Raw genomic sequence first — 27,969 nt, 5'->3', positions numbered from 1 at the left:
ACCAACTCTCCATCGGCAGTTAGCCAGGTTATTGGCTAAGGAACGGAGTAAACCCAGCATGTAAACACGAGAAGTGCTCCGCATGCCTCGCGTTCCCACACAGTCAAGTTCAGTGTTAACAACTCGACCGAGATGAAGCACTGTTTAAAAAGTTAGTAGATCTAAAGTTGATCGGAGGGATTCAAAAGCACTTTTTGCCACGATGGAGACCTCCGTCGACCACACTGCGCGCGAGATTTCGTCTCTGGAAATAGTCTCTGCCTTTGGCTCTTTGGTTTCTTGCCCTCGACGTAACATGTATGTTCTGGCAGGTGATTTCTGATCTTTCGGAGAATCCAAGATTGACCCTGGCGCAGGCGTCATGCGAATTTGGATCGATTAAGGAACGAGGAATGGAAGGAAATTGTAGGACAGCGCTTGCAGCAGGTGCGATGCGAATATGATATCGTCTGCTCCTTGCCTCTCGAGCTGCTGGTTCACATTGTGGACTATTTGCGTCCAGAAGACATTGTCCGAAACCAGAGGGTGCGCATTGATCGCTCTCCGATATTTTGAGCGACTTGTATTTATCGAGGATCAATCTAGGTTTCGAAGCGATGGCGCACGATTTTCTCGAATGATGCAGTCATCAAGCGTGCTTTGCGCCAAACGCTTGCGTTCCTGGATCTGGAGAACACGAGTGTATCGGTTGCCGACGCGACGACTTATTTTCGATGGCAACATGCTTTGAAGTATGCCCGGCCCATCAAGAAAATCTTTCTCTCTTGGTCATCACCGTCGCGCGTCGGACTCGTTTGCTGTCGTTCAGGACGGTTATGCCAGAACGATGGGGGGAAGGAAATAAAGACGTGGAACTTCGAAACTGGAGAGAGATCGATCTACATTGAGCCAGAAGAAGAGGTAGTCTACAACATTGACGTGTCCGATCGCTATATTGTCTCAGCCTCATTTGATAGGTAAAGAGACACGGTATCGTATCTCAAATTCTTGACGCATCGTCTGACTGTTGAGCTGACAGGGTAATAACGGCATGGGATATGCATACAGGAGAGCGACACATGATAGTCGCTCCTGAAATTCCCACATACATTTCCATTGAGAGAAACAGAGTGGTTATGGTTCCCCACTTTGGCCGACAATTCTACCCAATCTATATATGGGATTTGTCTGCCGATGGGATACAGGAAATAGGCAGCTTCGAAAACCCAAGTCTGTGGCATCTGGACGTGGATGGGAACATGCTAGTGGTATTCGTGATTGACTGGAATACACATCCGTTGGAAGTAGAACAGACGAAGTGGACTTTGACCGGGGAACTTGTGGACAGGAGTCAGTTTTGCCTGTCGCTGGAGGGTCGTCTCGCAGGCAAAGCAAGTTACTTAAATTTGAGCCGTTGTTATACCCACAGAACATACTGCCAGCAGGTTTCAACATCTGAGGGCGATGCTATTGTCCACATCACGTACGACCGCGCCGTCGACAAGCTGAATGTCCGATGGATCAAAGGTGCAAAGCTGACTGACAAATTCGTATTCTTGGACTGTTGCAACTTCCTTACCTCTCACATTGCCTACCACTGGAGCGAGCCTCACAAAAAGCTCGTCATTTACGACGCGTCCGACGGAACCTGGACCATGAAATCGTACCAATTGGATATCCGAGAGTTCGGCGCGCGCAGGTTGCTGTCACCGCGACGTCCAAGACAAAATCCGTACCGAAGAATTACTTCAGACGGATCACGCCCCTTGATATGCTTCGGCAATCGTGATATTTTCGGCGTGGAAAGCTATGATGGCCTTCAGCTTTGGATCTTCAATCCTAATTTCGTTCCCAATATTCCGGATGCGGAGCCTTTTCTTGCATGGGAAGACAGTGGATGAATACGCGGGAGCTGCCTATTTTGTATTTATGGAATTTTCGATCAGCTACATACGGAGATTGGCATCACCTATTTCTCCAGTCTCCCGGACGGGAGCCAGTCATGACTACTGGACTGCCCCGGTTTATAAACGAGAAAGCTCAGGACATGCATCACTGAAACCGTCAGCGAATGACAAGGAAACAATTTGGAAAGACATCAAAACGTTCATAACTTGGCTGTAATTCTGACATATATTCAGAGCTTCGTAGTTGTGCTGGACCATAAACTCATTCAACACGGCCCAAACGTGAGCGCCTAGTTTTGAAAAGCTAGTCGGCCATCGGAGATCTGATATATGTTACTCGATTAATAGCACCATCAAAATCTCGGTCATCGTCCTTCAGAATCGTCCATCAGAATCGGAGAGTAACTCTGATGTCGACATCTACCTAGATCGCTTTCCTCATCCCAGTTGAACCAGCTACTACTAGTCCTTACATGTCTTCGTGCCAAGTCCCTGTATGGTCACCGATATTTCATCGTTGTTCTCGTTTACGACTCGGATTATGGAGCAGAGTACCTCTAGGGCCAAGAGTTAGCTAGCAGTACGGAACGCTAGCAATTAAAGATATGATACGTTTGCAGATGGCTCAGGACATCGAATATCGTGATTCAGGAACGAGACCAGGGACCGAGAGGTTAACAGGTTTTAGGTCGGGAAAACGAGAGTACTGCATCAGATACGGTACTCAAAACCTTGTTGATGATAATAACAAGCGATGCACTTTGATCCGACGATACTATCTGAGTGAATCGAAGTTTCGTCCGAAACATCATGACAACCTGCTTATTCGTAAAGCTTCGTCCGAAGCATGTGATTAGTATCAAATATTCTGTCCGAAATCGTGTGATGAATTCTTAGCAAGCAGGTACGCTGGATGATCGGGTTAACGCTCGGCCGACAAACCTATTTTCCTGCATCATCCGAGGCTTGTAGTTGACATAGATATACATAATGCAATATTTTCGGCGGTTTGATAGTTAAGTAGATTGATCGTTCGGACGAAATAATCCAAGGATTCATCACTTTGAGTATTGATTGCTGCGGCAAAGAATTAACATCGTCCGCTCGTACAAACATGAGAGACATGCTCGAATATAAGGGGCCGATGGAAGGAAGGGCATTGTACAGCAACACGATTCCGTCGCTCAGATCCGTTGTCTTCTCGTCAACTGGCATATCAAGCCCTAATTACCTTTGCTCGATCCAAGATGACCTCCTCCTCCCTGCAACTGAAATACGTGAATAAACTCGCTGGTGCCCGCGTCATCGTTTTCGGCGGCACGTCTGGCATAGGATTTGCTGTCGCATCAGCAGCGCTCGAGCATGGAGCCTCTGTGATCGTTTCAAGTTCCAAGCCCGAGAGGGTTGCGAACGCCGTCAAAAGACTGAAGGACGCTTATCCGGATTCCGACTATCACGCTCGCATCGGCGGATACCCCTGCGATCTGTCAAATCCAGAGAAAATCGAGCAGAACCTGATTACGGTGCTTGAACTAGCAACCAAGAATCGGAACACACTCCTCGACCACGTCGCCTTCACGGCCGGGGATCGCCTCAACTTGTCGCCAATCGAAGACATCTCGGTCGAATACATCAACAACACCGGGAATGTGCGATTTGTTGCGCCTCTGATTCTGGCCAAATTGTCCCGAAAGTACATGAAAGTTGCCGACTCATCTTCCATTACGTTTACAACCGGAGCCGGCATATTCAGGCCAAACCCACAATGGTCGGTGCTCCAGGGATATGCGTCTGGTGTTGAAGGACTCAGGCGCAGCTTGTCCCTTGAGCTCGCGCCTATCCGCGTAAACACTGTCTGCCCCGGCGCGATCCAGACGGAGTTGTTCGATTCATTCTTTTCATCGAAGACGGAGCTTGAGGAGGTATTGAAGGGGTGGGCAAAGGAATCTTTGTTGAACAAAGTCGGTCAGCCTGAGGAGATTGCGGAGGCATACTTGTACTTGATGAAGGACACCTTTGCGACAGGGACAATGGTTCTCTCAGATGGTGGAAAGATACTCAAATAAAGGAAGCTTGTTCATTGACTACGCCTCGCTTCGTTGTATTCGGAGTATTGGTTCCCTTCTCAATTCCGATTTTTTCTTCATTTCTTTCTGTATTGAATATTCAGGAAAGATCGTGTCTGTATTGTGTTTCCTGTGTGCTGATTGGGGATGGAGTTCAGTTCTCGAGACAGTTGATGTCCTCCGCTGTCGTGTAGTTACATCGCGTCGCACCATACGAGCTTTGGGACTGTGTGTATGAAGTAAGATAAGGAAGATCGTAGATGCATAGGAAATACGAGTACGGAGTACTTGATGAACCCTTGAAACCATGGCCATACGTTAGGGCATATAGCAACTCAGTTAACATTCATGTTGAAGCCAAGTATGACGACATCGTACCTGACAACTTGAAGAATTGCTAGGTGAAGTTGGGTGATGGAGGGTGGCTAACTTTCGAGGACGCGTAATCTCAGAAACACATGCCAGTTTGTGTCAAGTCCTTGCGGAACACCAAACCTAACTAATTGCGGAAGCAAAATAGCAACTCGAGCAAGTTATGTGTCTCGCCGAATTTGGGTAGCTGACCACTCTCCGTCAGCAATGAAAACTCCTGAACAGCACCTTTACTTGCCACCTCGATTGCGAAAGGGGGAAATGGACGGCCATGGTGAATGACGAACGATCACAGCAAGTTTGGTCCGGAGACGATGCTATTAGCACCCTACCTCTGGAGCTTCTGCTTCAGATCACAAAAGATTTATACCCCGCAGATATTATCCGTATTCAGAGGGTGGGTATACGATTTCTACTCGTTCGGGATCACCTGTCTTGATGGAGATCGCCCCCCAGGTCTCAAAGCGATGGCGCGAGATTTTCTCAAAATATGCAATCATCACGAGTGCATTGCATCAAACGCTCGAGTTCCTGGGTCTGAAGAATGCGAATGCAGCGGTTTCCGATGCGATAACTTATTTTCGATGGGAACATGGATTGCGATCGGCTCGCCCAGTCAAGAAGATCTTTCTACCCTGGTCAACCCCAAGACGGCCCCAGGAGGTCTTTTACCATTCGCGACGACTGTGCTACAGAGTATCCGACCGAAGCAACGAAGTCCATATGCTGGACCTCGAGACTGGGGAAAGATCTACTTGGAGCGATGAGGCACGGGATGTATCGGGCAGCATCGGCCTTTCCGATCGCTTTCTTGCTATGATTACGACTGTTGGTATGTTCTCAACTGTTAGGTAAGTAGTGATGAGGAACCGATGCTTCGTCGTCGAGGGCGTCATGATAATGCTCTTCCAGCCTTGTGACCGTTTGGGACGTACGCACATCACAGCGATGGGTCAAACAGCTGCCTTGTCCAATCGACCGGATTACTATCGAAGGGGACAAAGTGGTCATACCATGCGGGGGCAACAAGTGGAAACCTCGGCCCTCCTGGAGGAAACGTCTTCGCATACTCTCTCCTGAAGAAGGCCCTATTAGGGTTTTTGGTGATCATGAGGTTTTCGGCTTGGCCAGCGACGACGGCGCTCAGCTCTGGTTCTTCAATCCCAATTTCGTTCCTGACGTCCCGAATGCCCATCCTTTTCTTGCAATGGAGGAGAGTGGATAAAGTCTGGTATATAAGCATACCAGTGGTAATCTGCCTGAGATGTCTATTTCACCAATTTATCTAACTTCGTGTGTCCGGAGGTGCGAGTAGCCAGAACTGAATCCCGTCATTGAAATTGTTGAATCCACAATCGTAATGGAGTATCAGAAATGAGAGAAGATAAAGCCATAACTCCGTATATGCTGCCGGTGAATTTCAATAGCTATGATGAATAAATCTCCCCGTACTCATCCGACAACCCATCTGGCTCCCTCCAGCCAAAGCAGAAATACAATCATGGCGAGTATGTTGCCATGTCGTATGATACAATAAATTACAGACGCACGGGGTTGGAATACATACGAGAGACTTAAGCTCGCCTAGTGGACTTGATTAGCGCGATCCGGCAGCTTGGAGGTAGACGTCAAGCTGATTGGGCCCCGCGGTCTTGGAGCGTTCACCGATGATGTACATACCCTACTGTGTTAAATCCCGGTCCCCGCCAGTCAACGAAAGATCCAGCCAGGTCATCTCACCTTTGTGCCAGAATTGACAGTTTCTTTTTAGCAATGAACCCGTCCGGGGGCCCCGTGGCCTCGCGCCCCCATAATGTCCCGTATGTTCTGATTGCGGTGATGACTTGGGAAAACCGCAAGGCTGATAACAGTGCAGGCTCCATACAAAACAGCATTATCAAGCCAAGTATGATATTATCGGCTCTTTGCCGTTCGAGTTGACGGTTCAGGTTGTGGAGTATCTAGAAACGTCCGACATTGCTCGGTGCCGGATGGTGCGTGGATTGCCCGATTTTCGACATTGAAAGCAATTTTTATGCTAAAATTGAAGACATGGCCAGGTCTCGAAACGATGGCACAAGATTTTCTTGAGTGATACGATTATTGTGCCTCTTCTGCGTCAATCGCTTCCGTTACTAGGTATGGACGGTTCAGTTGTACCGGCCGCCAATGCGATGACTTATATCCGATGGGTACATGGATTGCGGTTTGCTCGCCCGATAAAGAAACTCTTTGTCCCCTGGTCAGCCCGATCAAGAACACCGGAAGAAATCGTTTACAACTCGCGACGGCTATGCTGTAGCGTATTGGGCCCTCGAAACGAAATCGAAATGTTGAATCTCGAGACCGGAGAGAGATCGGTATGGACGGATGAAGCAGAGGATGAACTTCTCGGGTTCGCCGTGTCAGATCGTTATCTTGTCATGGTCTCGAGGGATAGGTATGGAGATGCGACATTCCCGTCTTAGCAGAGGTTATCTGACATTTGTGCTGGCAGTCTTGGGACAGTTTGGGATTTACAGACATCACGGCGAAATTCAAGACGGCTGCCTTCTATTTCCCCCCATATTTTCATCGAAAAGGACAAAGTGATCATGACTACCTGGTCCACGCATCAAAATCTCCCCATCTACGTCTGGGATCTAAAAACGAATGACTTCTCAGAGTTTGGCAGCTTCGCGAATCTGTGCTTGTGGCATGTCGACGCGGATAAGAGCGTACTAGTAGCATTCGATATCAACTGGGAAGCAGATCCGCCGGAGGTCAGTCAGACAAAGTGGTCTTTGACTGGCCAACAACTCGATAGCAAACAATTTTTCCTGCCAATGGGGGGCCGTCAGGTGGACAGGGACAGTGTCAGTCGATCGCGAAGCCGCTGCTATCGCAACTTTGGCGACAAGTCAGTCACACAGCTGTTTCCTCGGGGCGACAACAATGCCACGCTGCATCTCATGTACGACTACCCCAGCGATAACCTGAGTGCTCGGTGGATTGAAAGCGCAGAGCCCATCAACCGGAAAGTCTCCGTGGGTCTTTGTGCAATTCTCACCCCCGAAATTGTTTATCGCTGGGGTAACCAGCTCCGGCGGATTGCCGTCTACAATGCCAACAGCGGCACCACCACTTTGCACCCTTATCGGCTGGACATCCGAGAAGAGACTGGCCTCAACTTACTAAGCCCTCCGCGTCCACAACGCTGGCGTCAGAGAAGGGCAATGAGTTACCGAGAGCGCACCTTGCGCCCGTTTGGTGATAATGACATCTTCGGCGTGGCGAGCGAGGATGGCGCTCAAATATGGTTCTTCAACCCAAAGTTCCTCCCTGACCTCAAAAATTCGGTGCCTTTCCTTGCAAGGGAGGAGAGTGGTTGAAGTCTGGTCAAATAGAATCTTCCCTTCGCTACAGATAGGGTCTCTGCAGAGCAAACTAGTCTACTAGTATGATTTCCTCGCGGACCGACCTACTTCTGATCCAACAAATCGCATCACAGATATCATACCAACTAGAGTACAGGCTCATAGACTCTCGAGCATGGCCGCAGAACGGGGTGTAATGGGACAAAACTCTAATGAGGATAGCCTAGTCGTCCTGCCGGGCGATGTCTCTCGACGCAGATTTTTGAGAACAATGCCATTGCATTGCACGGATTGTCATCTCTGCCCTAGAGTCCCCAAGTATCTCAGCGAACCGTTCCCCTTCTTGCGATAGCAAGTTAAGATCAATAAAACAAAGTCGTGCATCATATAGCAAACTTGACATTCAAACTCGCGGGATCGGTACTTCGACTACTCCAAAAATCCGAAGCCATCACCCAGACATGACAGGATATGACATGTCAAAATCATATAGATACAGAACCTCTATTAACACAAATCAAATCGAGCCGGAGGACAGATGTAGCGATCGAATAATCCGCATTGCAAGGAAATAGGAGGCAGCATGCTGGGGGAATACAATCGGAAAAAGTGGGCAGAACAGGGGGCTTTAAATACCCAGAGTGAACTCGACACCAACATCGATATCCCGTGCCAGTTTCACGACCTTGGAGAATTGCACCGCCTTCTCTGCAGCGCTCTGCAAGTCTTCAATCATGAAGATCTTCAGACCCGATTCGTCAATCTATGGTTATGATGTGAGTATTATTCCCATATCAAACAGTTCCAGGATAACACGCACCAGCTTCCGAGCCTGCTCCATGTTTGTACCCTGAAGACGGGCAACCACCGGAGTGCGCAAGTCCATGTCCCGCACGACATTGATGAGACCCTGCGCGATTGCGTCGCAGCGGACGATACCGCCGAAGATGTTGACAAAGATTGCGGTCACTTTGGGATCACTGGTGATAAGTTCGAATGCCGACTTGATTGCGGCCGGCGTCGCTCCACCACCAACGTCCAAGAAGTTGGCCGGGTTGCCACCGTTGAGCTTGATGATATCCATCGTCGCCATAGCCAAGCCGGCACCGTTCACTGCATTCCGTTAGTTTGATACACTCCGAAGCGCAAACGACTATGACTTACCCAGGCACCCAATGTCACCATCCAGCTTGATAAAGTTGAGTCCGTGCCTATCAAAGTCAGCCTCTAATCCGTAGGATACACAAGAGCAAACATACTCAGCAGCTTTCACCTCGTCAGGATCTTCCTGACTTGGATCACGCCACGAGAACACCTCACTCTGCCGGAACTCGGCGTTGTCGTCGAATCCGAGCTTGGCGTCCATGGCCAGGACCTGATGATCCGACGTCTCTGCGAGCGGATTGATCTCGATTTGGGTAGCATCCTTCTCGATAAACACCCGGTACAAGTTCTGGATGGTGTTCTTGGCATCCTCGATGCACTGCTCGGAGAAGCCGAGCTGAGTAGCGATCTTGCGCGCAATCTCCTCAGTCACGCCCGTCTTGATGTCGATGGGTGTCGTGATGATCGCCTCGGGATTCTCCTTGGCGACAGTCTCAATGTCCATACCACCCTGCGAGGATGCAACGACAACCGGAGACTGCGTCTGCCGGTCCATGAGGATTGCAAGATAGAACTCACGACGAGCGAACTTGCGCTCCACGATGTACACAGCGTTGCAGACACGGCCGCGGGCACCGGTTTGCTTCGTGATCAGCTTGTGGCCGATCATCTGCTGGGCGAACATCTTGGCTTCCGTGGGCCTGATCAACCATGCGTCAGGATCGGCGCAATAATTTGAATGGGTTTCGGCCACACTCACGAGTAGATGACACGCACACCACCCTTCAGGCCATTGTCGAAGCTCCCCTTTCCTCTGCCACCAGCGAGAACCTGGGCCTTGATAACCATGTCATCGCCGCCTTCACTCGAACCATTAGCATTTGCGAACTAGGCTCATTTGACCTGGCCGACGTACCGATCCGCTTCGCGACAGCCTCTGCCTCCTCTGGGGTGCGGGCGACCTCTCCCTTGGGGACACCAACACCATACTAGTATCACTGTCAGAACCTGCCAAACCGTTTTGATCGTTGTATCGGGGTACGTCGGCAGACGTCAATTCCGGCACTCACCGATTTCAACAGGTTGGCGGATAGGTATTCATGGATGGACAGGTTCCGCTTCTGTTGCGCAGCGAGCGGGCCTCGTACGGAGGGCTCCTATAAGCGCTTCCGTGAGCTTGCGATTCTTCGAAACATCATCGAAAACAATGACATCGCGACGCCGGCGTGTAGTGGAACACACGTACCGCTGCGGCTCTGAGAGCCGACGCAATTGGCTTGCTGCGAGCGAGCCGGAACATTGGTGTATGGTGTCGATGGGGAACTGACGGAAAGGAATCGACGGAACAATCAGCCCTCTTTTGCGGTCGGGGCGATCCTGGAGCACAGCGGAGAGGGTCGGGAAAGTTGGAAACGTCAACTTCTCAGGATGTGCTTAGTCATCATCTCGCGGCATTTTTTGTTTTTCGGAACATCCCGCGTCATTTACTTCGAAGCTCCCCCTCTGCCACTGTAACAAACTAGTAGTCACTATCACTCCTCAACCCTCAGGTATGAGTATTCGTGACAAACTACGGTGATCAAACGCTTAATTACAATTTCACGATCGCTTTCGAAGCTTCCACAAATTGAACATGCTGGTCATGATGCGATCAAAGAAACCCCACCACAACCAGCCTCCGAGTACAAGCTTGATCTTCCAAGCTTGATGCCCTTCCCAGATCCATTTCTTGTAACCAGTCCGCCATGGCCACCACCATGGGCGTGGTTCAGCATCCTTGAGGATCTGAGCAACGACGCTGCGCGCGTATACTTCGTTTGGCATCGCGTTCTCCTGGCTGTGGCTTACTCGTCTGATATATTCGGCTTCAATAGGACGGTACATTGAGTCCGGCGCGAGCACCCGCTTGACTCTTGCAATTCGCGAGAGCACTCCGCCTGTGATAACGGTGGTCACTTTGACTCTAGTTCCATTAGCCATGTGACTGGAAGTCAACGGTTTAAAAAGGGAAGATGCTACCCAAAAGGAGCCAGCTCGACGCGCAATGTATCGCTCCATGCATGCAATGCTGCCTTAGAGGCATTATATACCGAGCCGAAGACATATGGCATCAGCTGCGACGCGATAGTTAGAACCAAGAATATCACATGTAGAGAAGAAAAGAAGAAATCAACTGCATACCCCGGCGACTGAGCCGATCTGCACGATAGTGCCCTGGGCTTTGATCAACAGAGGCAGGAAGATCTGGCAGATGCGGATGACACCGAAGAAGTTGGTCTCGAAGGTCTGCCGCGCTTCATCGAGCTTGACGTCCATCGCTGGCACGGTGTAGTCTGGTTCATAACTCCGGTCAGCCCGCTGTTGGAGCAATTCTGATCCCCATGGTGGTCGTCATACTTGCCCCCCTATTGTCCACCAGTTAGCATGAGCAATTTATAGTCTTCGACATGTTTGAATGTTGAAGAGAAGGAAGCATCCGTACGCATTGTTGACCAGGTAGTCCAGCCCACGATGTCCAATCTGCTTCTCAACCTCCGCAAAGCAGGCCCGAACGCTTTCCTCGTCGTCAACCACGAGGCTCAACGTTGTCATCCCGAGTGCCGCCAAGTCCTGAATGCGCTCGCGATCGCGAGCAGTCGCAAAGACTCTCAAACCATGGCGATGGAATTCCCGAGCCAGGGAATTTCCGATTCCGCCTGGTGAGCAGCTACAGTCAGCATACTGCTCGTCAGTAAGGGTTGATTCTCCGAATCTTCACGTGAATGGACATCTGCAGGCAAAACTCACCCCGTAATTAGGACGGTCCTACGATTGTCCTCAGTCACGGCAATGGACCCCATGATACCGCTGAGCTACACTACGAATTTCAAGAAGGGGCATAGCTAATATTATTAGGAGTAATGTTCAGGAAATACCAGCGGATAGCGGCAGGATCACCTCCACCCTGGAAAATTCGGCTTAGCCTGGTGGAACATACTTACCTCGGATGATCACCTTGCATATTGCATAGATCGCTCCCTTGGCTATGTTACAATTGACAACAACCCTGTACTCAATTTTCAAGCAATGGTATTGGGACTTTGAAGTGCCAATTGCCAGAACAGCACTCGCACCACAAAAACCATAACGTTGGCAGAATTTTTTTTTTTATGAAGAGATTTTTTTTATTAGCAATATTTTATTGAATGCCCATTCTAACTACTAATACAAGCCAATTACGCCCGGCCATTGTCAGTGTTTTGTTGTACTTGTGCAGCGCGGAACCCTCCTTCATCTTTATCTTCGCCCTTCTGCGGCCACAAGATATGGCGCAGTTTGATCGCGCGAATCATCATGTAGCAGACAAATAGGTACGTTGGGATGAGCAACAGAGTCATCACCAGTCCGAGGATCAGGATCGGTTTACATGAAAAGGCATTGCCGACCGCAAAGGTTGCCGTGATAAGGGCCGTGTTGGGGAAGACAAAGGAAAACCAGGACATGGAGAAGACCATCCGGCCAGGAAATGCCCCATAGAGGTTGGCAACAGTGGCGATGATGAAGAAGAATACAGCCAGTCTGTTTGGTAAGTTAGTCACAGTCGATTTCTATAGGCAAAAATAATAGATCCTTACCCCCACAGCCAAAGACTGCAGAAGTTGGCGACGACTTTTACTACCATGGCCGCCAGGGCTCCGTCTCCCATGAAATCGCTGGGGAACGCACGCGGGGCATTAAATGCCATGTTAATGAGAGCAGTCACAGTAAAAGCGCTGGGACCCACGGAGACGAACATGCCTGGTCGGATGTTTTCCCGCGGCAGTTTCTGTGTCATGAGCCGATAGATAAAAGCCGAGTATACCATCAAGGACACGAGGAATCCGATGCCCTGGATGGTGAAACCGCCGACAATTATGTAGAGCGACTGACGCGGATCGAGATGAGCGCTCAAAACCCCCGCATGCGTTCCAATAATCAGCATTGGATAGGCAGGAAAGATCCAAATCGGGGTCATCTGAGCAATAGTAAATGTCTGAGTGGACCATCTAACCATCGAGTAAGCCTATGCTGCAAAGACTGAGAGAACAAGCATTGGACACTTACAGAAGAAGATATATGCCGGCTGAAAGAATGATGGCCAAGGTGGCATCGAACCAAAACAACACACGAACTGCCTCCACTAGCCACGGACCGGTCCGGCCGAGCCCATACTGAGAGATGTTGATCAAGATTGTCCCAAACGATACCACTGTTGCAGGTACGAACAGCGACTCGGTAGGATGAAGAAACGACGCCTTGAATGTATACGGGAAGCAGATGAATCGGACCAGAATCAAGCCCCAGATCACGATGTAAAAGACGATGTTTATAAGGAAAACAACGGTGCCAATGATGTCGAGTCCTCTGAAGCGATACTGATCGGGTACTAAGAGAAGCTAAGCATCCAGTGTCGTCACAATGGGAGCGGAAAGTGACGTACCGCTATACAACACATTGGCAATCCCCCCAGTGGCCATAGTCAACGTAAAAAAGGCCCATGTTAAATGACGGACGCGCTGCTTGACGCTCAGTTTATCGGGAATCTCGCTTTCTGTTCGCACCTCGGACGACCCTTGGCTGCTCCTCGTTCGGAGCTTGACCGTCGGCACACTGCCATCGGCATCGCGGCTCTTGGTTCGATAGGCCAATCGGTTGATAGCATCAAGCGTATTGGCATGGATTTCTCCAATGCTCGGTATCTGTTGCAACTGAGCAAAATCATTGCTCAGATATGGCCATTGATTCACGGAGTTTTCGGTATCTTCGATGGTTGGCGTGCGATATCCTTCGTCGCCGGGGAGTCTCAAGTGCCGAGGAATCTCTGATGCGCTGTCCATGGCGATCTACCGGCCAGGGCGAGAACCATGGTTCCATTTCCTGAAGTGGATTGATTGAAATAAACGGGAGGAAAGGAAAAAGGGGATTCTGAACAACATAGTAGTACCTCCTTAGACTCCGCTGATGATGTCAATCATCGCGAAAGTAGTGAAGAAAAATCTTCCCTTCTTGCTGCACGTTGATTGCTTCGCGATGGATGATTCTGGCCAATGATCTACCAAAATGGCTAAATTAAGGTGCTGCATCCTGCAAGCCCGGCGAAGCCGCCTTCTGTGGATGATCCAAGGATGGGTTGCGAGTTTAAACTTCGCGGAGTCTCCAGTAGTTTCGGCAATGCATTTAGGAGAACTATTACGAGTAGTCCCATAAGCGCATAACCTAGGTAGTTAGGGTCTTGATGCCAAGTTTTTAGAGTGACCCTGATTTTATATCCCATAAAAACTTGTCTATTGCCTCTTTCTAAGGTTCTTCATCCAAGTATCGGCGAGTACTGCTGGATAATGCCTGATGGCAAACTGCTACAAAGTACCGTGTCTTTCTCCTTGTGCTTGGATTGGGATCCCGGTTTGAGGCAAATTAACGCTCTCCTTGGCCCGGCAATTGGGCAGCCAAGACAATTGGGAACAGGGCTCTGGATGACGAGCCCTAGTTTTGCCACCAAATACGGATTAGCGCGGGGCTACAGAGCCCTATCAGCAAAAACTAAAGAGAAAAAAGTTTCGCGAAGGCTCTCAGCGCCAATGGAGACAAAAGTCCTTATCAGTCTATCGCTGTGCAGAGAATGTAATCAACTCTTTTCCCACTGTTCAAAACACTCGTCTGCTGGCGATTTTAGTGATTTGACTTGCTGACACCCGTCTACAACCCTTGAACTTTCATTACTCTCACCATGCCGGAGAAGATCTACATTACCTACAACCAGGTGTGCATAGACAGTGTGGAGTCCTTTAAAGTCGTTCACCAAATGACCGGGATCGTAGGTGCATAAACTGTGCCAGCAATCGGCGGATCGCATTCTCAATGACTTCCGCCCGAATCTAATGATTGCGATTGGCGGCGGCGGGTTTGTGCCCGCGCGCATCCTCCGGTAGGCCCATCATCGAAGGAGGGAGGAAGTGGAAGATAGAAAGCAGCACGTGAACCAAGACTGACAGTCCAAGATCTTTCCTTAAACGCCCCGGCGAGCCGAATATTCCAATCCAAGCCATTGGTCTGTCGCTCTATGAGGATCTTGGTCGCGACGATCCCGAAGAAGTCCCTGGCACAAAAGTCAAGCGCACGCAATGGCTGGATTTGAGTTCGCTCGAGATGTCCAACTTGATCGGCAAGAATATCTTGATCGTCGACGAGGTAGACGATACGCGGACGACCCTCGAGTACGCAGTGCGCGAACTGGAGAAGGACGTTCGTGAGGCGCAGAAGGCCCTGGGGCGGGAAGATGAGAAAACGAAATTCTCAATCTTCGTTCTACACAACAAGGACAAACCAAAGAAGGGCAAGTTGCCCGAGGACATGCTGGCCGAGGGTCGATATCATGCCGCTATCACAACAGGGGATGTCTGGATCTGCTATCCTTGGGAGGCCAAGTATGTTCCCTTTTCCGGTTCGTTTAATTGTGCTTCGGAGGCAGTTGGCTGATGCGAGTGCAGGGACATTGACGAGCATGACGAGCTTGCCAAGCAGAATAAACTGCTGTGAATCAAGATTCACACACACGGCATTCGGAGAAACATGGGGTTTTATGGTTATGATCTCCGTTTGGGCGCCTCGCAATATAATGGAGTTGGCACTTTGGCTGGAAGGGTGGCTAGCGATGCATGTTAAATAGACCAGAAAAAGGCTTGCATATATTCAGCTTTTGCTACAACACGTGACATACAGGATCGGAGCATTACCGGAGCTCTTATCCTGTCGGTATCGAGCACTGGCACCAATCCCCCTTAGTCGACGTCGACCCCGGCCTTTCTCAACTCGGCCTTAGCGATCTCTATCTCCTTTTGTAGCGACTCATGTTCCTCGGGAACATCGTGGAATGTCAGAATCATCCAACCCAAGCGCCCGAGAAGGAAACAAGCGAACGAAATAAGGGCGTAGAAAGGAAGCTAGCCAGCATAGTCAGCGTCGGCAACGGTCAGGGAGTGGAAATCGTTGGCCGGAAGTGTGGGAGGAACGCACAACAGGGACAATTTCGCGTTGAATCGTTTCATTGAGCGGAATGAGGCCGAGCTGAAGGGCTAGGTAAAGCTGCCAAGGTGGTCAGTACATGGATGAGGAGGATGAGAGCAAAACAGACCGAGGAGAGCAGGAGGAGAACGGAAACGGTTTGTTGCGCGCGCGTCATGTTGGATTACTGAGAATGGGAAATTCGAGTTGATCTGGCAATATAGAAGTATTGGTCGAGTCGAGCAATTCATCAAAGTCGCGTTGATCATGAAAGCTGAGAAGAACAGATCAGCATCAGTTCTCCGTACTAATTACGAGTAGTTCACATGTATTTACGTACCTGTTAAGTGTTACGCCACTTCTACCACTTGTGTGATGGAACTGAATATCCCAACATTCCTCGTGACACTTTAGAAGGATAGCAATTATTTAGGTCGTCCGCACGGATCAATCATCAAATAAGCCATCAATGACGAATGTCAGAATCAACAGCTTCCCTCCGAAGTTGATTCAGATGTTACGTAACGAGATCGGTACAGCAATTGATTACTGATACGGTACTATAACGTGTCCGTGGAAAGGTACTCTACGGAGTAGGTAACTACGAGTCGTTATAATTGCACACTACCCTTTTTCAAGTTGCACACTCCACTAAACCTAATTAGGAAATATTCCTAGACAAATGCACACTATCATACGCCATATCAAAATTGGTAATATTTTATGGATAACTAAATGCACACTACTTTTGACTGTTACGTACAGTGGAGGGAGTACATGATGATGCATTCAGACTCAATGGAATGCTTTTGGGGAAAGAGTTCTTGTAATACTTCGTATATGTTTCTTTATTTGAAGTCGTAGATGATTAGCCCTTACAGTCATTGATCATGCCAATCGCAAAGATGATTGACCCGGGGCTAGTCAAGGAAATTGGGATAACAAGGTGGCCAGAGAAGATCGCATGCCAGAGTAGTCCGAATGGAAGAAACAGCGGGCCCCATACGGCGGAATTCGCAATGTCCATGCCGGCTGTTTCAGTGTCCTCACCTCGACCATGTTTTCGAGAGGTTCGGAGCAGTTTCAATTGGAGACCCTTATGAGTATGATGATATCATTCTCCGACGGTTGAGAACTTCTGACCTGATCCATGACAGCTCGCTCGCACGTGACCTTCAGCCAATTGGAAGTGAGATACTGGGTATCCGACACTCTAGGGCCAAATTGGGCCTAGTGCAATGGAGCCCTCACTATTCCAAATCAGTCAAGCTACATCGGGTCCTGCAGCTCGAATCCCCGCGGATGGCATCCTCTTAGCAATTCTGCCGTGGGGATACGGAGTACTTTTGGGCAGAGGTCAAGGTTGAGCTATACGAGGATTTCCGTACAAGAAAATCAGAAAACTGGCGTGCTAGCTTGGAGCTATTTGAACTGGGAGCATTGAGCTTTTGGTAATCCAGGAGGAAGCGGATTTATTTTGCAGTCTGGCTGGAGAAACATAGTGATTTACGATCCACAACACGCTGGTAGAGGACAACAACGACTAACCGTCATGGCTTCCCAAGAAAATGACACAGGCCTGGCATTTGAGCCAATCAGTGAGCTCGACTTACCACCTGTCAGTTCGCTGATTTCAGCATTGGAAGACTCTGCACCGTCTGCTCCGGCCAGAGATGAACCTCTGGATTCAAGCGAACAGGAACACATTTTTCGTGCGTTGCAGCGAGTTCTTTACGAGGCTGAAAAAGCACAGGATGTACAGGAACATCGTGCATCAAACGAGCAGCCAGATCTCGCCGTGGAACACAGAGAGAAGAGACTTGCACAGGAGGGCGTGGTATCTTCTCTGGAGAAGCTGTGGAAGAGCAAATCACAATACATGGCGCAGGCATCAGAAGCGCTAGCGAACGCCAGTCGAGATCGTGAGTGATGTGTATTCAGGCCGAGAGAAGGGAAACCAGGCTAAAGACCAGCATAGCATCATGGCGAGTTCCTTTCGGCAGATCCTGCGTGCTGACGTTCTTCCTCCGCATTGCTGCAGCCAAGGAACAGGTCGAAAACGAGATTTTATTCCATTCTTTGCGTCTGATCGGCAACACATGTGCCGACACTGGTGGGTATCTTCAGACTACGATTAGAAAGAAGTATGCTAAGAAGGATTTGTAGATGAGAACCGTCAGATCGTAGTCGAGAATAACTACACTCTTCCTATCATTCGTCACATGTTGAATCCGGGCTTGGTACATGTTGCAATTCCGGTTATTTACAATATCTGCGCAGACTTTGGTAGAGCAATATCCCTCCAATTTCTGAGACAGGAATATTAACTATAACAGAGCAAGCTCAGTCCCAAGTCGCCGCGAACCGTATTGTGTATATTTTGCTAAAACTCATCTCCGAAAATGCTGTTCAGGCAGACGCTGTTTTGAACTACGCATACGAATTGATTGAATTGGCTTCTGAGAAGGGTACTTATTGCCCATTGAGTCCGAAGTCATTAGATATCGACTAATGGAGTTCAGACCCAGAGATGGAAAACTCTCCCACCGGAACTATCCTTCTTCTCATGCACCAGTCGCTGAACAAAGACACCGAATTCTCCCAGTATGCCTGTCTCGTGAACAGTCTGACGACGTATCTTCAATCGCAACGGCTTCAAGCTGCATGCATCCAGCACAAGCTCGTTGACCAGCTACTTGCCATCTTGCGGCGATCCTACACCATTCCTGTCGACGAGTCGTCGACAGAAGACAAGCAGCTTCTCAACCAATTACGGCTGAAGCTCAACCAGGCTCTCTCAGACGTGTCAGCATTGCCGGAGTTCGGAAAGACATACCCGTTTTCATCAGAGCTTATGCAGACTCTGCGGGGTTGGCTCACCGCAGAGTCTCAGGACCACCTGCAAATCTGCGCATGTGTGATGCTCGGCAACCTTGCCCGCGACGACGCGACCTGCCGAGCAATGATTACGGAGCTCTCTATCCACACCTCCCTTGTTGTGATCCTGACCACGCCAGGTGCCCGCGGCGGCGCTCTACACGCGAGTCTCTCGTTTCTGAAAAATCTGGCCATTGCAGAACCTAACCGCGACCTGCTCGGCGGTGAAGGAGTTATTCCTGCTGCGGCGAAGCTGTGCGCTCTGGACAGCATCCCGCAGGTGCAATTCGCAGCAGTGTCCCTACTGCGGCTCCTGATTACGTCGTCCACGGCAAACACGGCGCGGCTCTTGGAACCGGTCTCGACAACTGACCAGAACAACGTCGGCGACAATAGCACGTATCTCTCGCTCATACTCACTCTCCATAGAAAAACCGACACTGTCCCAATCAAGACCGAGGCCGGACGCACAGTCGCTGCAATATGCCGGAACCTCATGCGCCCAGGAGGGCAGTCTGCGATAGGCTCCTGCGAGGAGACTGCATCTTCTCTTATCGACCGCTTGTTTGTCCTCCACCCTTCCCTCGCGAAACCATTGGGCAGTATGGTCACGCAGCAGGAGTGGCCTGTCGTGCGTAGCGAGGGGTGGTTCGCCTTGGCTCTCATGGCCTCACACCAAGCGGGTGCTGGGCTCGTGGCGGCATGCCTCGAGGAGGCCGATATCTCGGAGCAGCTTGAGAAGGCACTCTCGCCACAACCCAGCACGGGTAACGAGAACGAGGAGATCCAGAAGCGCAAGGACAGAGATAATGTGGTGGTCTTGGTTAAGAATGTTCTGGCTAATGCGGTAAGCTTTTTCCTCGCTTTGTTCCCCTTCCCCCCCCCCCCCCCCCCCCAGGCTTTCTTAGCCGTTTTTGGTGGCCGGTGATTGACACTAATATGATGAGCAGGGTGACAAGATATCGGAGGAGAGGAGAGAAAGACTGCAGACATTGATGAAAGATGCGATGGGAGGTCTTCAAGAACAGAATGCATGATGTGAACGCCTTGACGCATACGCCAGGTGTGTAATGAGAACTTGTTGAGATCAAGGGCCGTTAGACAATGCATATCAAAATACAAAAAGATCTATTATAGTATTTTGCAGAGTAGAGAACCGATAACCCAGCGCCCGATACAGCCATGACCAGTACATATATATATAAGTACAATCGTCAAAATGATGGAAGTAGAGAAGGTTCACTGGCCCCGTTCCCGGACTTCGCCTCCAGAAGCTTTCCACCATACATCGCCTCCCCATTTCATAAGCCGTTCCACGGCGGCAGTCGGCGAGTCGAGAGCCGGTCGAATATCGAGGTAGAAGACCGGTTCGCCTGTAGGCTCCGGTGGTCCCGAGTAGTAGTCAATCACATAGCGGATTTCCTTCCTTCCAGATGGCGTTTGCCGTGACACGTACCAATCGTGTCGATCAAAAGGCGGTTCAGTTCTGTTCGATATCATTAGCCACGCAATTTCACTGGAAGAGACGAAGAAACAAAGCTTTTGGTGGAACGAACCCAAACTTGGCGGGATACAACCATCCCAGGGCCTGGAGAATTCTCGCCTTCGGGGTCAAATCGCCCGGCCGACCTTGGAACCGGATGAGCCGTGGCTGCTGGTCTGGATCGAGGCCTTGAGCACGCTCCTGTGCCAAAGTGGCAGCTAGATTCTGCGAACCACGACGACACTTTTCCCAACCCTCTCGAAGTCCTTTGGAGAAGGTCTGCTCCCACTCAACGATCTCCGCCCAGGCGCCCTCGTTCAAGAAGTTGTGCACGGCGACCATCGATTCCACCGCATCCTGTGGTGTGTCGGTATACCCCTTTCGTAACATCGCGTTGTACATCTGCTGCGGGGATGGGTATTCCCAATTTCCATTGGAATCACCTCGTGGAATGGATGAGACCTCGCGTTCAACAGAAAGCTCGACAGTCTGATTAGGCGCCCGTTCTTGAGAGATCGAGGTAAACATGTAGTTTAGAGGGTTCAATTTTGATAATGTGGAGGATTCTTTCTCTGACGTGGCAGAGGATGGCGTTTGGTTTGCTTCGATTGTCGAGGAACGTGAAGAGGGTGGCACATAGAATGGAGAATTAGGCGATCGTGCCACTGGACACCGGCTGGGTGGCTCATGTTCTCCAGGTTGCTGATGCACCGTTGACGGTTGCGAATCGGGTTTGTGCATGGGACATCCTGGCTGATAGAAAGTCAGGAACTGATTTCTCGCCCTAAATGACTAGGTTAAGGCAGATCATACCGGAGGACTCGCCGCTGTTGTGGCAGCGGCCGGACGCTGCTGCTGCGGCTGAGGATTATCTGCCCAAAACCAACCCATTGTCGAGCCAGTATTTCAGTGCAGCAGCTGAATATTGTCGTCAGAATTATGAAGTTGAACAGGATAAGATGAGTTGCGGGAAAAAACGTCAGAATGTTATGCCGGATAAACCGTTTTTCCTCTTATCAGATCACAAATCATGGGAGGCGCAAACTTTGGCAGACCCGACGTGTCCGTCTAAAATGCGCACCAGCCCCATGCCAAGTCGTGCAACGTCCCGTAAACTAAATCATTATAGGAATGTATTAATCCCCTACTAGGATAACCCTAATTACAATTGCACACCAGTGCCTACTCAATACCAGATACTCTCTGCGTAAGTCGTCCTTCGTGGGATCCAGCTCAGCCCAAGGATTTCTCGCTTCTACGCTTTTCGATGAGACTATCAATAATAAATATTTTTATTATTTTGGTTGAACTGGCTGTGCTCCGTGCAGGGTCTTGACAGGCGCTTGTATTCCCCAAACGAATTTTCGAATACCTAGGCATTGGGTTGGTCGGTGAGATTCGTCGACCGGATACAGAATCGACTCGTATGTAATAGATCCAAACCACTCAGTTAGTCGATAATGAAACTAATGGGAGGTGTAAGGTACGTTTCACCGAGATATAGCGGACGTTATTCGACGCGTTATGGGTGAGGCTATGACTTTTTCACTCTTCTCCAGATGGTCCATGATATGCTGCTAGTATGTTTAGAGTTGCCTGATCTGTCAGGGGAAGATCCATTTTCCAAGTCAAATAACGACGTGTAAAAATGGATGAGGATCTTTTCGCCATCTCATCATCAGGGCGGATGGATGCAAATTGCTCAACCTCCGTGGCAGTGTTAAGCGCACTTGTACGGTCTCATCTGTATGGATGCGGCAAAGCTGTTGCTTCCTCGATATTTAGAAGATTGGAAGCTACAAATTAGGGGCCCCTAATTTGACCAGAAATTACCGTATAAGTATGATTGAGCTACCACTCCATCTCAACAAAGTCGTCCGTTCCATAGCAACAATTTATGGTAACGAAATCAGGATTGAAGCACCAAAGTTGTGTTCCGATGGAACCGACCACTCCAAAGACTTCGTGATCACCAAAGGTCATAAGGGGGAACTTATCCCTCCCTATCTCCCGCTCGTCCACTTGATATGTAAGGACCGTTCTGGTCGCGTCCGCGGCGTTGAAGATGAAGATCTTGCGTGATTCGACCAAGCCATAGACAATCGAGTGGGTAAGGGAGACATTCGTCCCAGACAGACGGGGATCCTGCCACAAATTCTCGGGAGCGTTGACCCATTGGGCGCCCAATTTGTCCATGACACGATCATAGGTGACATGCAACATTTCGCTATTGTCATTCCAAGAGAGGAACTCGGTTACTTTCTCCCGACTGTACAAATGCGTACGCTGGTTCAAGGAGCTTCCCAAATCTCTCCAGACCACGCGTCGACCTTGCTGCGATGGTCTCACTTGTCTCGTGTCAAACTTTGTCCCGGTCATCGTCCACTTGGTCTGTTCCAGCTGTATTGGAGCCGCATCGTCGCATATGGTAAACACATCGAGCAGTTTCTCATTCGGATCAAAATGAGCCAACCACACATTTTCGAATTCTCCAATCGCTCGTACATCGTCCAGGGAAACATTCCAGACAATGACTGGTGACTTAATAGCACTCTGCCAGAGAAACATGATGACTCTGTAACCCTCAATGAGAATCTCTGGCGTTGCTCGGTTGAAGGGCAATTTCAATGCACGTTTCCCTGATCCCACTAGATCCCACGCCGTCGCGTATCTGAGCTGATACTTAGAACAAACAATCACTCAGAAGGGGAAGGAAAAATCCTAGGGTCCCTACCCATCTGTTGAGGTCAGTATCAGGCAGCAATTGGACAATTTGAACTTGTTAACAGGGGCTCCCATTGCAGTTTGCCACGTCTCTACGAGGCTTGTTGACCCAAGATCTAACGACCAAACTATATCGTCATCTGCTTTGTCTTTCCAAACCAATCGTCGAGACCTGTACTGAATAGCTTCGATGTTTCGACCTTCCAGGTACCGGAGAAAGTATTTCTTGACCGGACGAGCATATGCTAGGCTTTGTCGCCATCGAAAGTATGTGACAGGTTCAGCTGCAGATATTTCCTTACTTTTCAAGTCGAGGTCCGCGACTGTTCGGAGTAGAGCTGATGATATGACCGGATCAGACGAAAGCATGAAGTGCCATCGTTTCGACACCTAGAACGCCAGTTTGTCAGGCTGTAAAAAGATCTTAATTCCTAGTATCATGGACTAGGAACTGTCGACGCATAACTACCCTCTGGTTCCGGACAGTGTCCCACGGCTCTAGGTACGCAGTGACTAGTACCACGAGCTCGATGGGCAAGGAACCGAAAATATCATACCGAGATCGATCATAGCGCTTTTGCACATTTCTCCATTCGCGCTCTTGCAAGTGATCTCGGGCTCCGTCATGCCTAAGCTGCTGTAAGCTGAGTGATCTAAAGCCTCGTCACAATTGAACCAATCCAATTCCATAGCATACACTTTGAAACGAGTTTGTGTATCTGTGTGAGCAAAGGCCACCGCCATATTTTCAGGAGTCACACCGGAGGTATCGTGGCGATTCGTGGTTTCCATCGCTGCCATTATTGGAAGAATCAAGTGCTGAGCGACAAATCGGTTGCCGAACGGTGAACTTTGAAAACTCCTATCTCCAGCTCGGCTCAGCTTTGATGTTGTAGACGAGTGTTCGTCCTCCTTGTTCGCCTTTGGAGCTTAGCGTCCCGGACAGCAGACAATGCTGTCCTTTCGTCCTTCCCTACGTCAATGTCAATCGAAATGAGGCCTTGCGTTAGAAAACTGCACGTATGCTTTGACCGAAGCCTATCACCTGACAATGGACATATCATCTCACTGCCACCGAAATCAGATATGGATGCGGGGTTAGATTAAAACACTAATCACGGCATACCGATATGAAGATATGTGCAATCTAAATGCGTAAGTGGCGTAACCCAGTTATATACTGGATAATACGGTATTTTTAGATTGTATTTGTGAGAAGCGGCTCCATTTGAGGGCGTTGACTCCGTCGAGATATGGAACTATGAAAAGATTACTTTAACTTGCTGACGAGGCAATGTGATTGATGACCTTGAAAACCTGGAAATCCTTATGCTCCGATTTGCATTCTGTAAATGAGACATACTTTGGGTGAGAAGTTCGGATGGATTATCAAGGACGCCACTCTACTGTGCCTGCAGGCGTTGAGAAACCCCAATAACCCTAACCCAAATGAACTTGCTCCTAATCGGACGGCTCCAGCGAGAGTTGACAATAATGCTATCCAGATGATTGTTATTCATCAACCGTGGTCTCGAAAGTCCGAGCTTCTAATACGTAACTGGAAGTCAACTCAAGCCTACTCCTGAGCAGATGCTAACTGAACGGCCGGTGATATTTCTGGAAAGATATCATTGGTCATTCAAGCTCATTGTACTCTGTCAGTGATGGATCTTTTCTAATTTCGTCTTTGTTGGCCATTCCTGTATGTAGTCATCTCTTACATGTGAACAAGAACTGCAAGTGGCCATTCTAGTGTGTCCAGAGAAACAATCCATCTATCAAAGCAGTCAAACCCAAGAAAAAAACAAGGATCAAAAGCATCTCACTCTAAAGAATATCAAGAAAACATCCTTGAAGCTCTCACGTGGTTCCTGATAGAGGAGCCGTCGCTTGATCTTCGTCCGAATCCGTGTCATCCAGTGGCGGTGGAAGAATCAGTTTGTAACTGAGGACTTTAGGCAACGTTTCAACAAGTTGCGCGCCGGTAGTTTGCGGTGTTTTCACGATTGGTTCCCACAATTCCCAGTCTCCGTCTTCTGATGTCTGGATCTCATAGATTCCCGGCGTTTCGTCAACGAGATTCCAGGCATCGTACACTTCTGTGAACGTCTCTGTGCAATACCACCTTGCGGCTTCTGGAAGTGTATAACCTGGTCATTGTTTTTAGCGTTTGAGAAAACCAAACACGAGTAGTGAAATCTCAGAACGTACCCGACCAGCAAAATGTTCGAATCTTTTCCACGAATTTGTACACGTAGGTCCTCCAATTGCCGAATATTCCTAACACTATGGCAGGGTACTTGTTGTTTTCTGCCTCAACATCACGCTTCTTGCGATGTTCTGAGATCCAGTATCGATTGGGGCGATCCCCCAACAGCTCATCCATTCCATCATCAAACACAGAGTCCACTGCGCCCAGAGACATCTTAGGCAATTCCTCGACCCCGGCAAGAACATAACCAATGCCCACTAAGGGTTTTTGTTCAGCCTTGTCATCGATATCATCAACGGGAATCGGTTTTCCCAGTGGACAATGGCCCACGTTGTCGAAGTCCTTCTCGTATGCAACATGGTCCGTGGTGATCAAAACTTCGGGCTTCGCCGAGTTGAGTCCATTAGAAATCACCGTTTCAAATTCACGTACATGAATCTCCTTCTCGTTTAGAACATTGTCGGAGATCGAGATATCGGGATTCATAAACTCATCATTGTCATCAGTGGGAACGAGCTCCCATTCCCGGGCGTCGAAGTTCGCATCGTTCCCAGCAAAGTCCGCGGTGACCGAAGATCCGTTCTGCGGTGCGTCTTCAAGGTCATCAGAGAGAATAAATTCCCATTCATATGGGTCACCACCCTCGTTTGAAATATTGTTGGAAATGACGGGAGAAGACTCGGGCCTCAGCAATTCCTTAGGTTCATCAGGCGTTACCATCTCCCATTTCTGCATGTTAATATCCATCTCATTTCCAGCGGTGCCCGTCTTGGCCACAGGTTCCGATTCTAACAGTTCTTGAAGGTCGTCAGAGCGGATTAGCTCCCATTCGTCAAGGCCATTGTCATTCGCAATAGCAGACGAGCAAGATGAACCATGGGCGAACTTGAAAAGCTGAAATGGCATGGAAAGAATACTGCCTAATATAAAGAAGATCACCTTGTCAGATGTCTTGGTTGACGCTCTGGAGATAGTATTCTCAAGTTGAACGCGTGACTTGCTCTGCCGTCCTGAAAGAATTTGGATGGTGTTGTTTAAGTAAGGACGAGATGATCGGCTTCTGGAGAGTAAAGGATGGATCAATGGCCATAATAACAAGGACTGAGGAGCTCTTTGGACAAGTACAGCGGTGGTGAAGAAGAGATTAGGTAGACTTAGAAAAGCAAAGACTTTAAATCTTTCACGATGCCATAAGAGTCTGTGAATCGAAGCCTCCAAAGTCCATGAGAGATCCGGTGAATTTTTCATTCGCATATATTTGCGAAACCTCTGTTGAGTTTACTCTATTCTGTAGACCTTTGATCGGAAATTGCCTCCAAATCATCTTTCTGCAAGAGGAAATGCTAGTTTGAAGTAGCCTTGATTTCATTCAGAAAACGTGTGTTCGGGGAGCCTCCAGAAACACAGGAGACAATACTTAGGCCCTCGGAACTCCTATACCATCATGAGAAATTCATATCGGGCCTGATGTGGTGCATATTTGAACAGTTTAGCCGTTCTATCTAATCCCCCATAGCATGGAATCTCCTCTATCACTATGAGCATTGCATTGCTAGGCTTTGGCCAATTTTTTTTAAAAAAAAATACTCAAAGAGCTCAGTTCACATGGTTAATCTACTCAGACATAGTACCGTTACGCGTGGTACGTGCGTCTAGCTGCTACAACTAGAAAAGATAGGCATTCTTGACCCCAGGGTATAAAGCCCTGTATGCTGTAATTAGAGTCTGCTTATCAACTATCGGGCTTTCGTCATCTTCCAAGATGAGATTCTTCGATTTTAGAGGAAGAATAAAAGTATCCGTGCTGGATGCAGGAACGAGACCACAAGCAACTACAAGTAGGTACCTATACGTCGCATATCAGGGACTCCGCGCAGTACTCCATTAGCTCTAACCCTAACCCTCTTCTGACATCCTGGTTCACTATTGAGCCAATTGACAGTGAAGGACACATAAACCACTACAGGTAACTGCAATTTTCTAGAGAGTAGGCGGCATGAGGGCAGTGTATTTAGACAGAAATATGTGATTCGGCCGACCACGTGAGGTCGTGACTGTGAATCGCGACTGCAGGGCCACTGATACTTTTACTGTGCCCCTTGCTATTTTTCTTGTGCCGAAATCGGGAATATAATACATCAATACTCTCACAATGGACAGGCTCCCATTCTTTATGCATGTCCTCCATCCGTTCTCGCACCCGGCTGGGGAGCTGGATCTCGAGTTGCTCATGCCAATGTGCGCTGAGGAAGATCTTGGTGGACTACCTCGTTCGAGCGTCCTGGAAGATGTGCAGGCCCATTTTAAAGGAACTCAGTGACACAGCAGGTCCTTGGTGCATGTAATCTTGTAGCATAGGGCCATGTGGCATAGTGGCTGAAGGCACTACAGTCGCGGGAAACTGACGGTTGCGAATTGAGCAAGGACAGTCAGAGACTGCAGACTAGTAAGTGTCGCCAAGACATCCGCTGTCTGTTGAGCTGCACCTGCATCTCATGAATCTGTATTTAATATCGTGCTTGTTAATACGGAGTGGTTGTGAGAAACCTGTTCTTTTGACCTTGCGATGAAGGGGCTCATCGCGAGAAAGATCCCTCTTCACACTCTTCGGTTGGGTCCCCATTTCCCCTGTTTGTGGCAGGTAGGGGACCGTTCCCAAGAGGTCTGCCACTTCCTATTAATGACCCGTTCAGTGTTTTTCGTTAAGAACGGTCTCAAAACCCGCATCAAGATGCTATCGGTTCGCACCACATGATCCCTTGCGGCGAAGATCGGGAGAGTCCGGAACAGACCTTGCTCCGGATGTCGAGTCAATAGATTGAGCGGGACAAATTAATGAAAGTTAGGTTCGGACGGAGGTTGGAGTGAG

At 49.1% G+C, this 27,969-nt stretch overlaps 13 protein-coding genes across 13 annotated transcripts; 6 read left to right on the top strand and 7 right to left on the bottom strand.

The window, feature by feature from the left end:
- Window positions 1-202: 202 nt before the first annotated feature.
- VTN49DRAFT_6605 (uncharacterized protein) lies at window positions 203-1,880 on the top strand (the record flags this gene model as incomplete). Its single annotated transcript, XM_069414782.1, has 4 exons — window positions 203-297; window positions 357-525; window positions 586-956; window positions 1,019-1,880. 4 exons carry the CDS (start codon window positions 203-205, stop codon window positions 1,878-1,880), a joined length of 1,497 nt encoding a protein of 498 aa, XP_069265993.1.
- A 1,253-nt stretch (window positions 1,881-3,133) lies between these two features.
- On the top strand, window positions 3,134-3,952 carry VTN49DRAFT_6604 (uncharacterized protein; the record flags this gene model as incomplete). Its single annotated transcript, XM_069414781.1, has 1 exon — window positions 3,134-3,952. The coding sequence occupies one exon, from the start codon at window positions 3,134-3,136 to the stop codon at window positions 3,950-3,952; it is 819 nt and encodes a 272-aa protein (XP_069265992.1).
- Window positions 3,953-4,595: 643 nt separating this feature from the next.
- Window positions 4,596-5,549, top strand: VTN49DRAFT_6603 (uncharacterized protein; the record flags this gene model as incomplete). The annotated part of the gene is made up of 3 exons (XM_069414780.1): window positions 4,596-4,721; window positions 4,781-5,175; window positions 5,237-5,549. The coding sequence occupies 3 exons, from the start codon at window positions 4,596-4,598 to the stop codon at window positions 5,547-5,549; spliced, it is 834 nt and encodes a 277-aa protein (XP_069265991.1).
- Window positions 5,550-6,097: 548 nt separating this feature from the next.
- On the top strand, window positions 6,098-7,695 carry VTN49DRAFT_6602 (uncharacterized protein; the record flags this gene model as incomplete). The annotated part of the gene is made up of 4 exons (XM_069414779.1): window positions 6,098-6,144; window positions 6,201-6,318; window positions 6,385-6,764; window positions 6,822-7,695. 4 exons carry the CDS (start codon window positions 6,098-6,100, stop codon window positions 7,693-7,695), a joined length of 1,419 nt encoding a protein of 472 aa, XP_069265990.1.
- A 613-nt stretch (window positions 7,696-8,308) lies between these two features.
- VTN49DRAFT_6601 (uncharacterized protein) lies at window positions 8,309-10,084 on the bottom strand (the record flags this gene model as incomplete). Its single annotated transcript, XM_069414778.1, has 8 exons — window positions 8,309-8,443; window positions 8,501-8,793; window positions 8,845-8,891; window positions 8,940-9,485; window positions 9,545-9,644; window positions 9,701-9,773; window positions 9,855-9,941; window positions 10,031-10,084. 8 exons carry the CDS (start codon window positions 10,082-10,084, stop codon window positions 8,309-8,311), a joined length of 1,335 nt encoding a protein of 444 aa, XP_069265989.1.
- Window positions 10,085-10,383: 299 nt separating this feature from the next.
- VTN49DRAFT_6600 (uncharacterized protein) lies at window positions 10,384-11,624 on the bottom strand (the record flags this gene model as incomplete). Its single annotated transcript, XM_069414777.1, has 6 exons — window positions 10,384-10,747; window positions 10,804-10,898; window positions 10,966-11,117; window positions 11,182-11,189; window positions 11,267-11,491; window positions 11,572-11,624. The coding sequence occupies 6 exons, from the start codon at window positions 11,622-11,624 to the stop codon at window positions 10,384-10,386; spliced, it is 897 nt and encodes a 298-aa protein (XP_069265988.1).
- Window positions 11,625-11,999: 375 nt separating this feature from the next.
- Window positions 12,000-13,640, bottom strand: VTN49DRAFT_6599 (uncharacterized protein; the record flags this gene model as incomplete). Its single annotated transcript, XM_069414774.1, has 4 exons — window positions 12,000-12,342; window positions 12,399-12,809; window positions 12,868-13,189; window positions 13,244-13,640. 4 exons carry the CDS (start codon window positions 13,638-13,640, stop codon window positions 12,000-12,002), a joined length of 1,473 nt encoding a protein of 490 aa, XP_069265987.1.
- Window positions 13,641-14,530: 890 nt separating this feature from the next.
- Window positions 14,531-15,339, top strand: VTN49DRAFT_6598 (uncharacterized protein; the record flags this gene model as incomplete). Its single annotated transcript, XM_069414773.1, has 4 exons — window positions 14,531-14,563; window positions 14,622-14,728; window positions 14,802-15,227; window positions 15,291-15,339. The coding sequence occupies 4 exons, from the start codon at window positions 14,531-14,533 to the stop codon at window positions 15,337-15,339; spliced, it is 615 nt and encodes a 204-aa protein (XP_069265986.1).
- A 242-nt stretch (window positions 15,340-15,581) lies between these two features.
- Window positions 15,582-15,982, bottom strand: VTN49DRAFT_6597 (uncharacterized protein; the record flags this gene model as incomplete). The annotated part of the gene is made up of 3 exons (XM_069414772.1): window positions 15,582-15,743; window positions 15,817-15,885; window positions 15,935-15,982. The coding sequence occupies 3 exons, from the start codon at window positions 15,980-15,982 to the stop codon at window positions 15,582-15,584; spliced, it is 279 nt and encodes a 92-aa protein (XP_069265985.1).
- A 1,374-nt stretch (window positions 15,983-17,356) lies between these two features.
- On the top strand, window positions 17,357-19,718 carry VTN49DRAFT_6596 (uncharacterized protein; the record flags this gene model as incomplete). The annotated part of the gene is made up of 6 exons (XM_069414771.1): window positions 17,357-17,726; window positions 17,783-17,917; window positions 17,971-18,090; window positions 18,141-18,272; window positions 18,327-19,528; window positions 19,632-19,718. The coding sequence occupies 6 exons, from the start codon at window positions 17,357-17,359 to the stop codon at window positions 19,716-19,718; spliced, it is 2,046 nt and encodes a 681-aa protein (XP_069265984.1).
- A 202-nt stretch (window positions 19,719-19,920) lies between these two features.
- Window positions 19,921-21,055, bottom strand: VTN49DRAFT_6595 (uncharacterized protein; the record flags this gene model as incomplete). The annotated part of the gene is made up of 3 exons (XM_069414770.1): window positions 19,921-20,167; window positions 20,238-20,917; window positions 20,978-21,055. 3 exons carry the CDS (start codon window positions 21,053-21,055, stop codon window positions 19,921-19,923), a joined length of 1,005 nt encoding a protein of 334 aa, XP_069265983.1.
- A 960-nt stretch (window positions 21,056-22,015) lies between these two features.
- Window positions 22,016-23,680, bottom strand: VTN49DRAFT_6594 (uncharacterized protein; the record flags this gene model as incomplete). The annotated part of the gene is made up of 4 exons (XM_069414769.1): window positions 22,016-22,835; window positions 22,899-23,278; window positions 23,358-23,541; window positions 23,586-23,680. 4 exons carry the CDS (start codon window positions 23,678-23,680, stop codon window positions 22,016-22,018), a joined length of 1,479 nt encoding a protein of 492 aa, XP_069265982.1.
- A 1,068-nt stretch (window positions 23,681-24,748) lies between these two features.
- VTN49DRAFT_6593 (uncharacterized protein) lies at window positions 24,749-26,006 on the bottom strand (the record flags this gene model as incomplete). Its single annotated transcript, XM_069414768.1, has 2 exons — window positions 24,749-25,038; window positions 25,100-26,006. The coding sequence occupies 2 exons, from the start codon at window positions 26,004-26,006 to the stop codon at window positions 24,749-24,751; spliced, it is 1,197 nt and encodes a 398-aa protein (XP_069265981.1).
- Between the last annotated feature and the right edge of the window lie 1,963 nt (window positions 26,007-27,969).

This window comes from Thermomyces lanuginosus (assembly GCF_041956635.1).
Source record: "Thermomyces lanuginosus strain ATCC 200065 unplaced genomic scaffold VTN49scaffold_40, whole genome shotgun sequence".
NCBI lineage: Eukaryota > Fungi > Ascomycota > Eurotiomycetes > Eurotiales > Trichocomaceae > Thermomyces > Thermomyces lanuginosus.
This window is presented reverse-complemented; position numbering and strand designations above follow the sequence as displayed.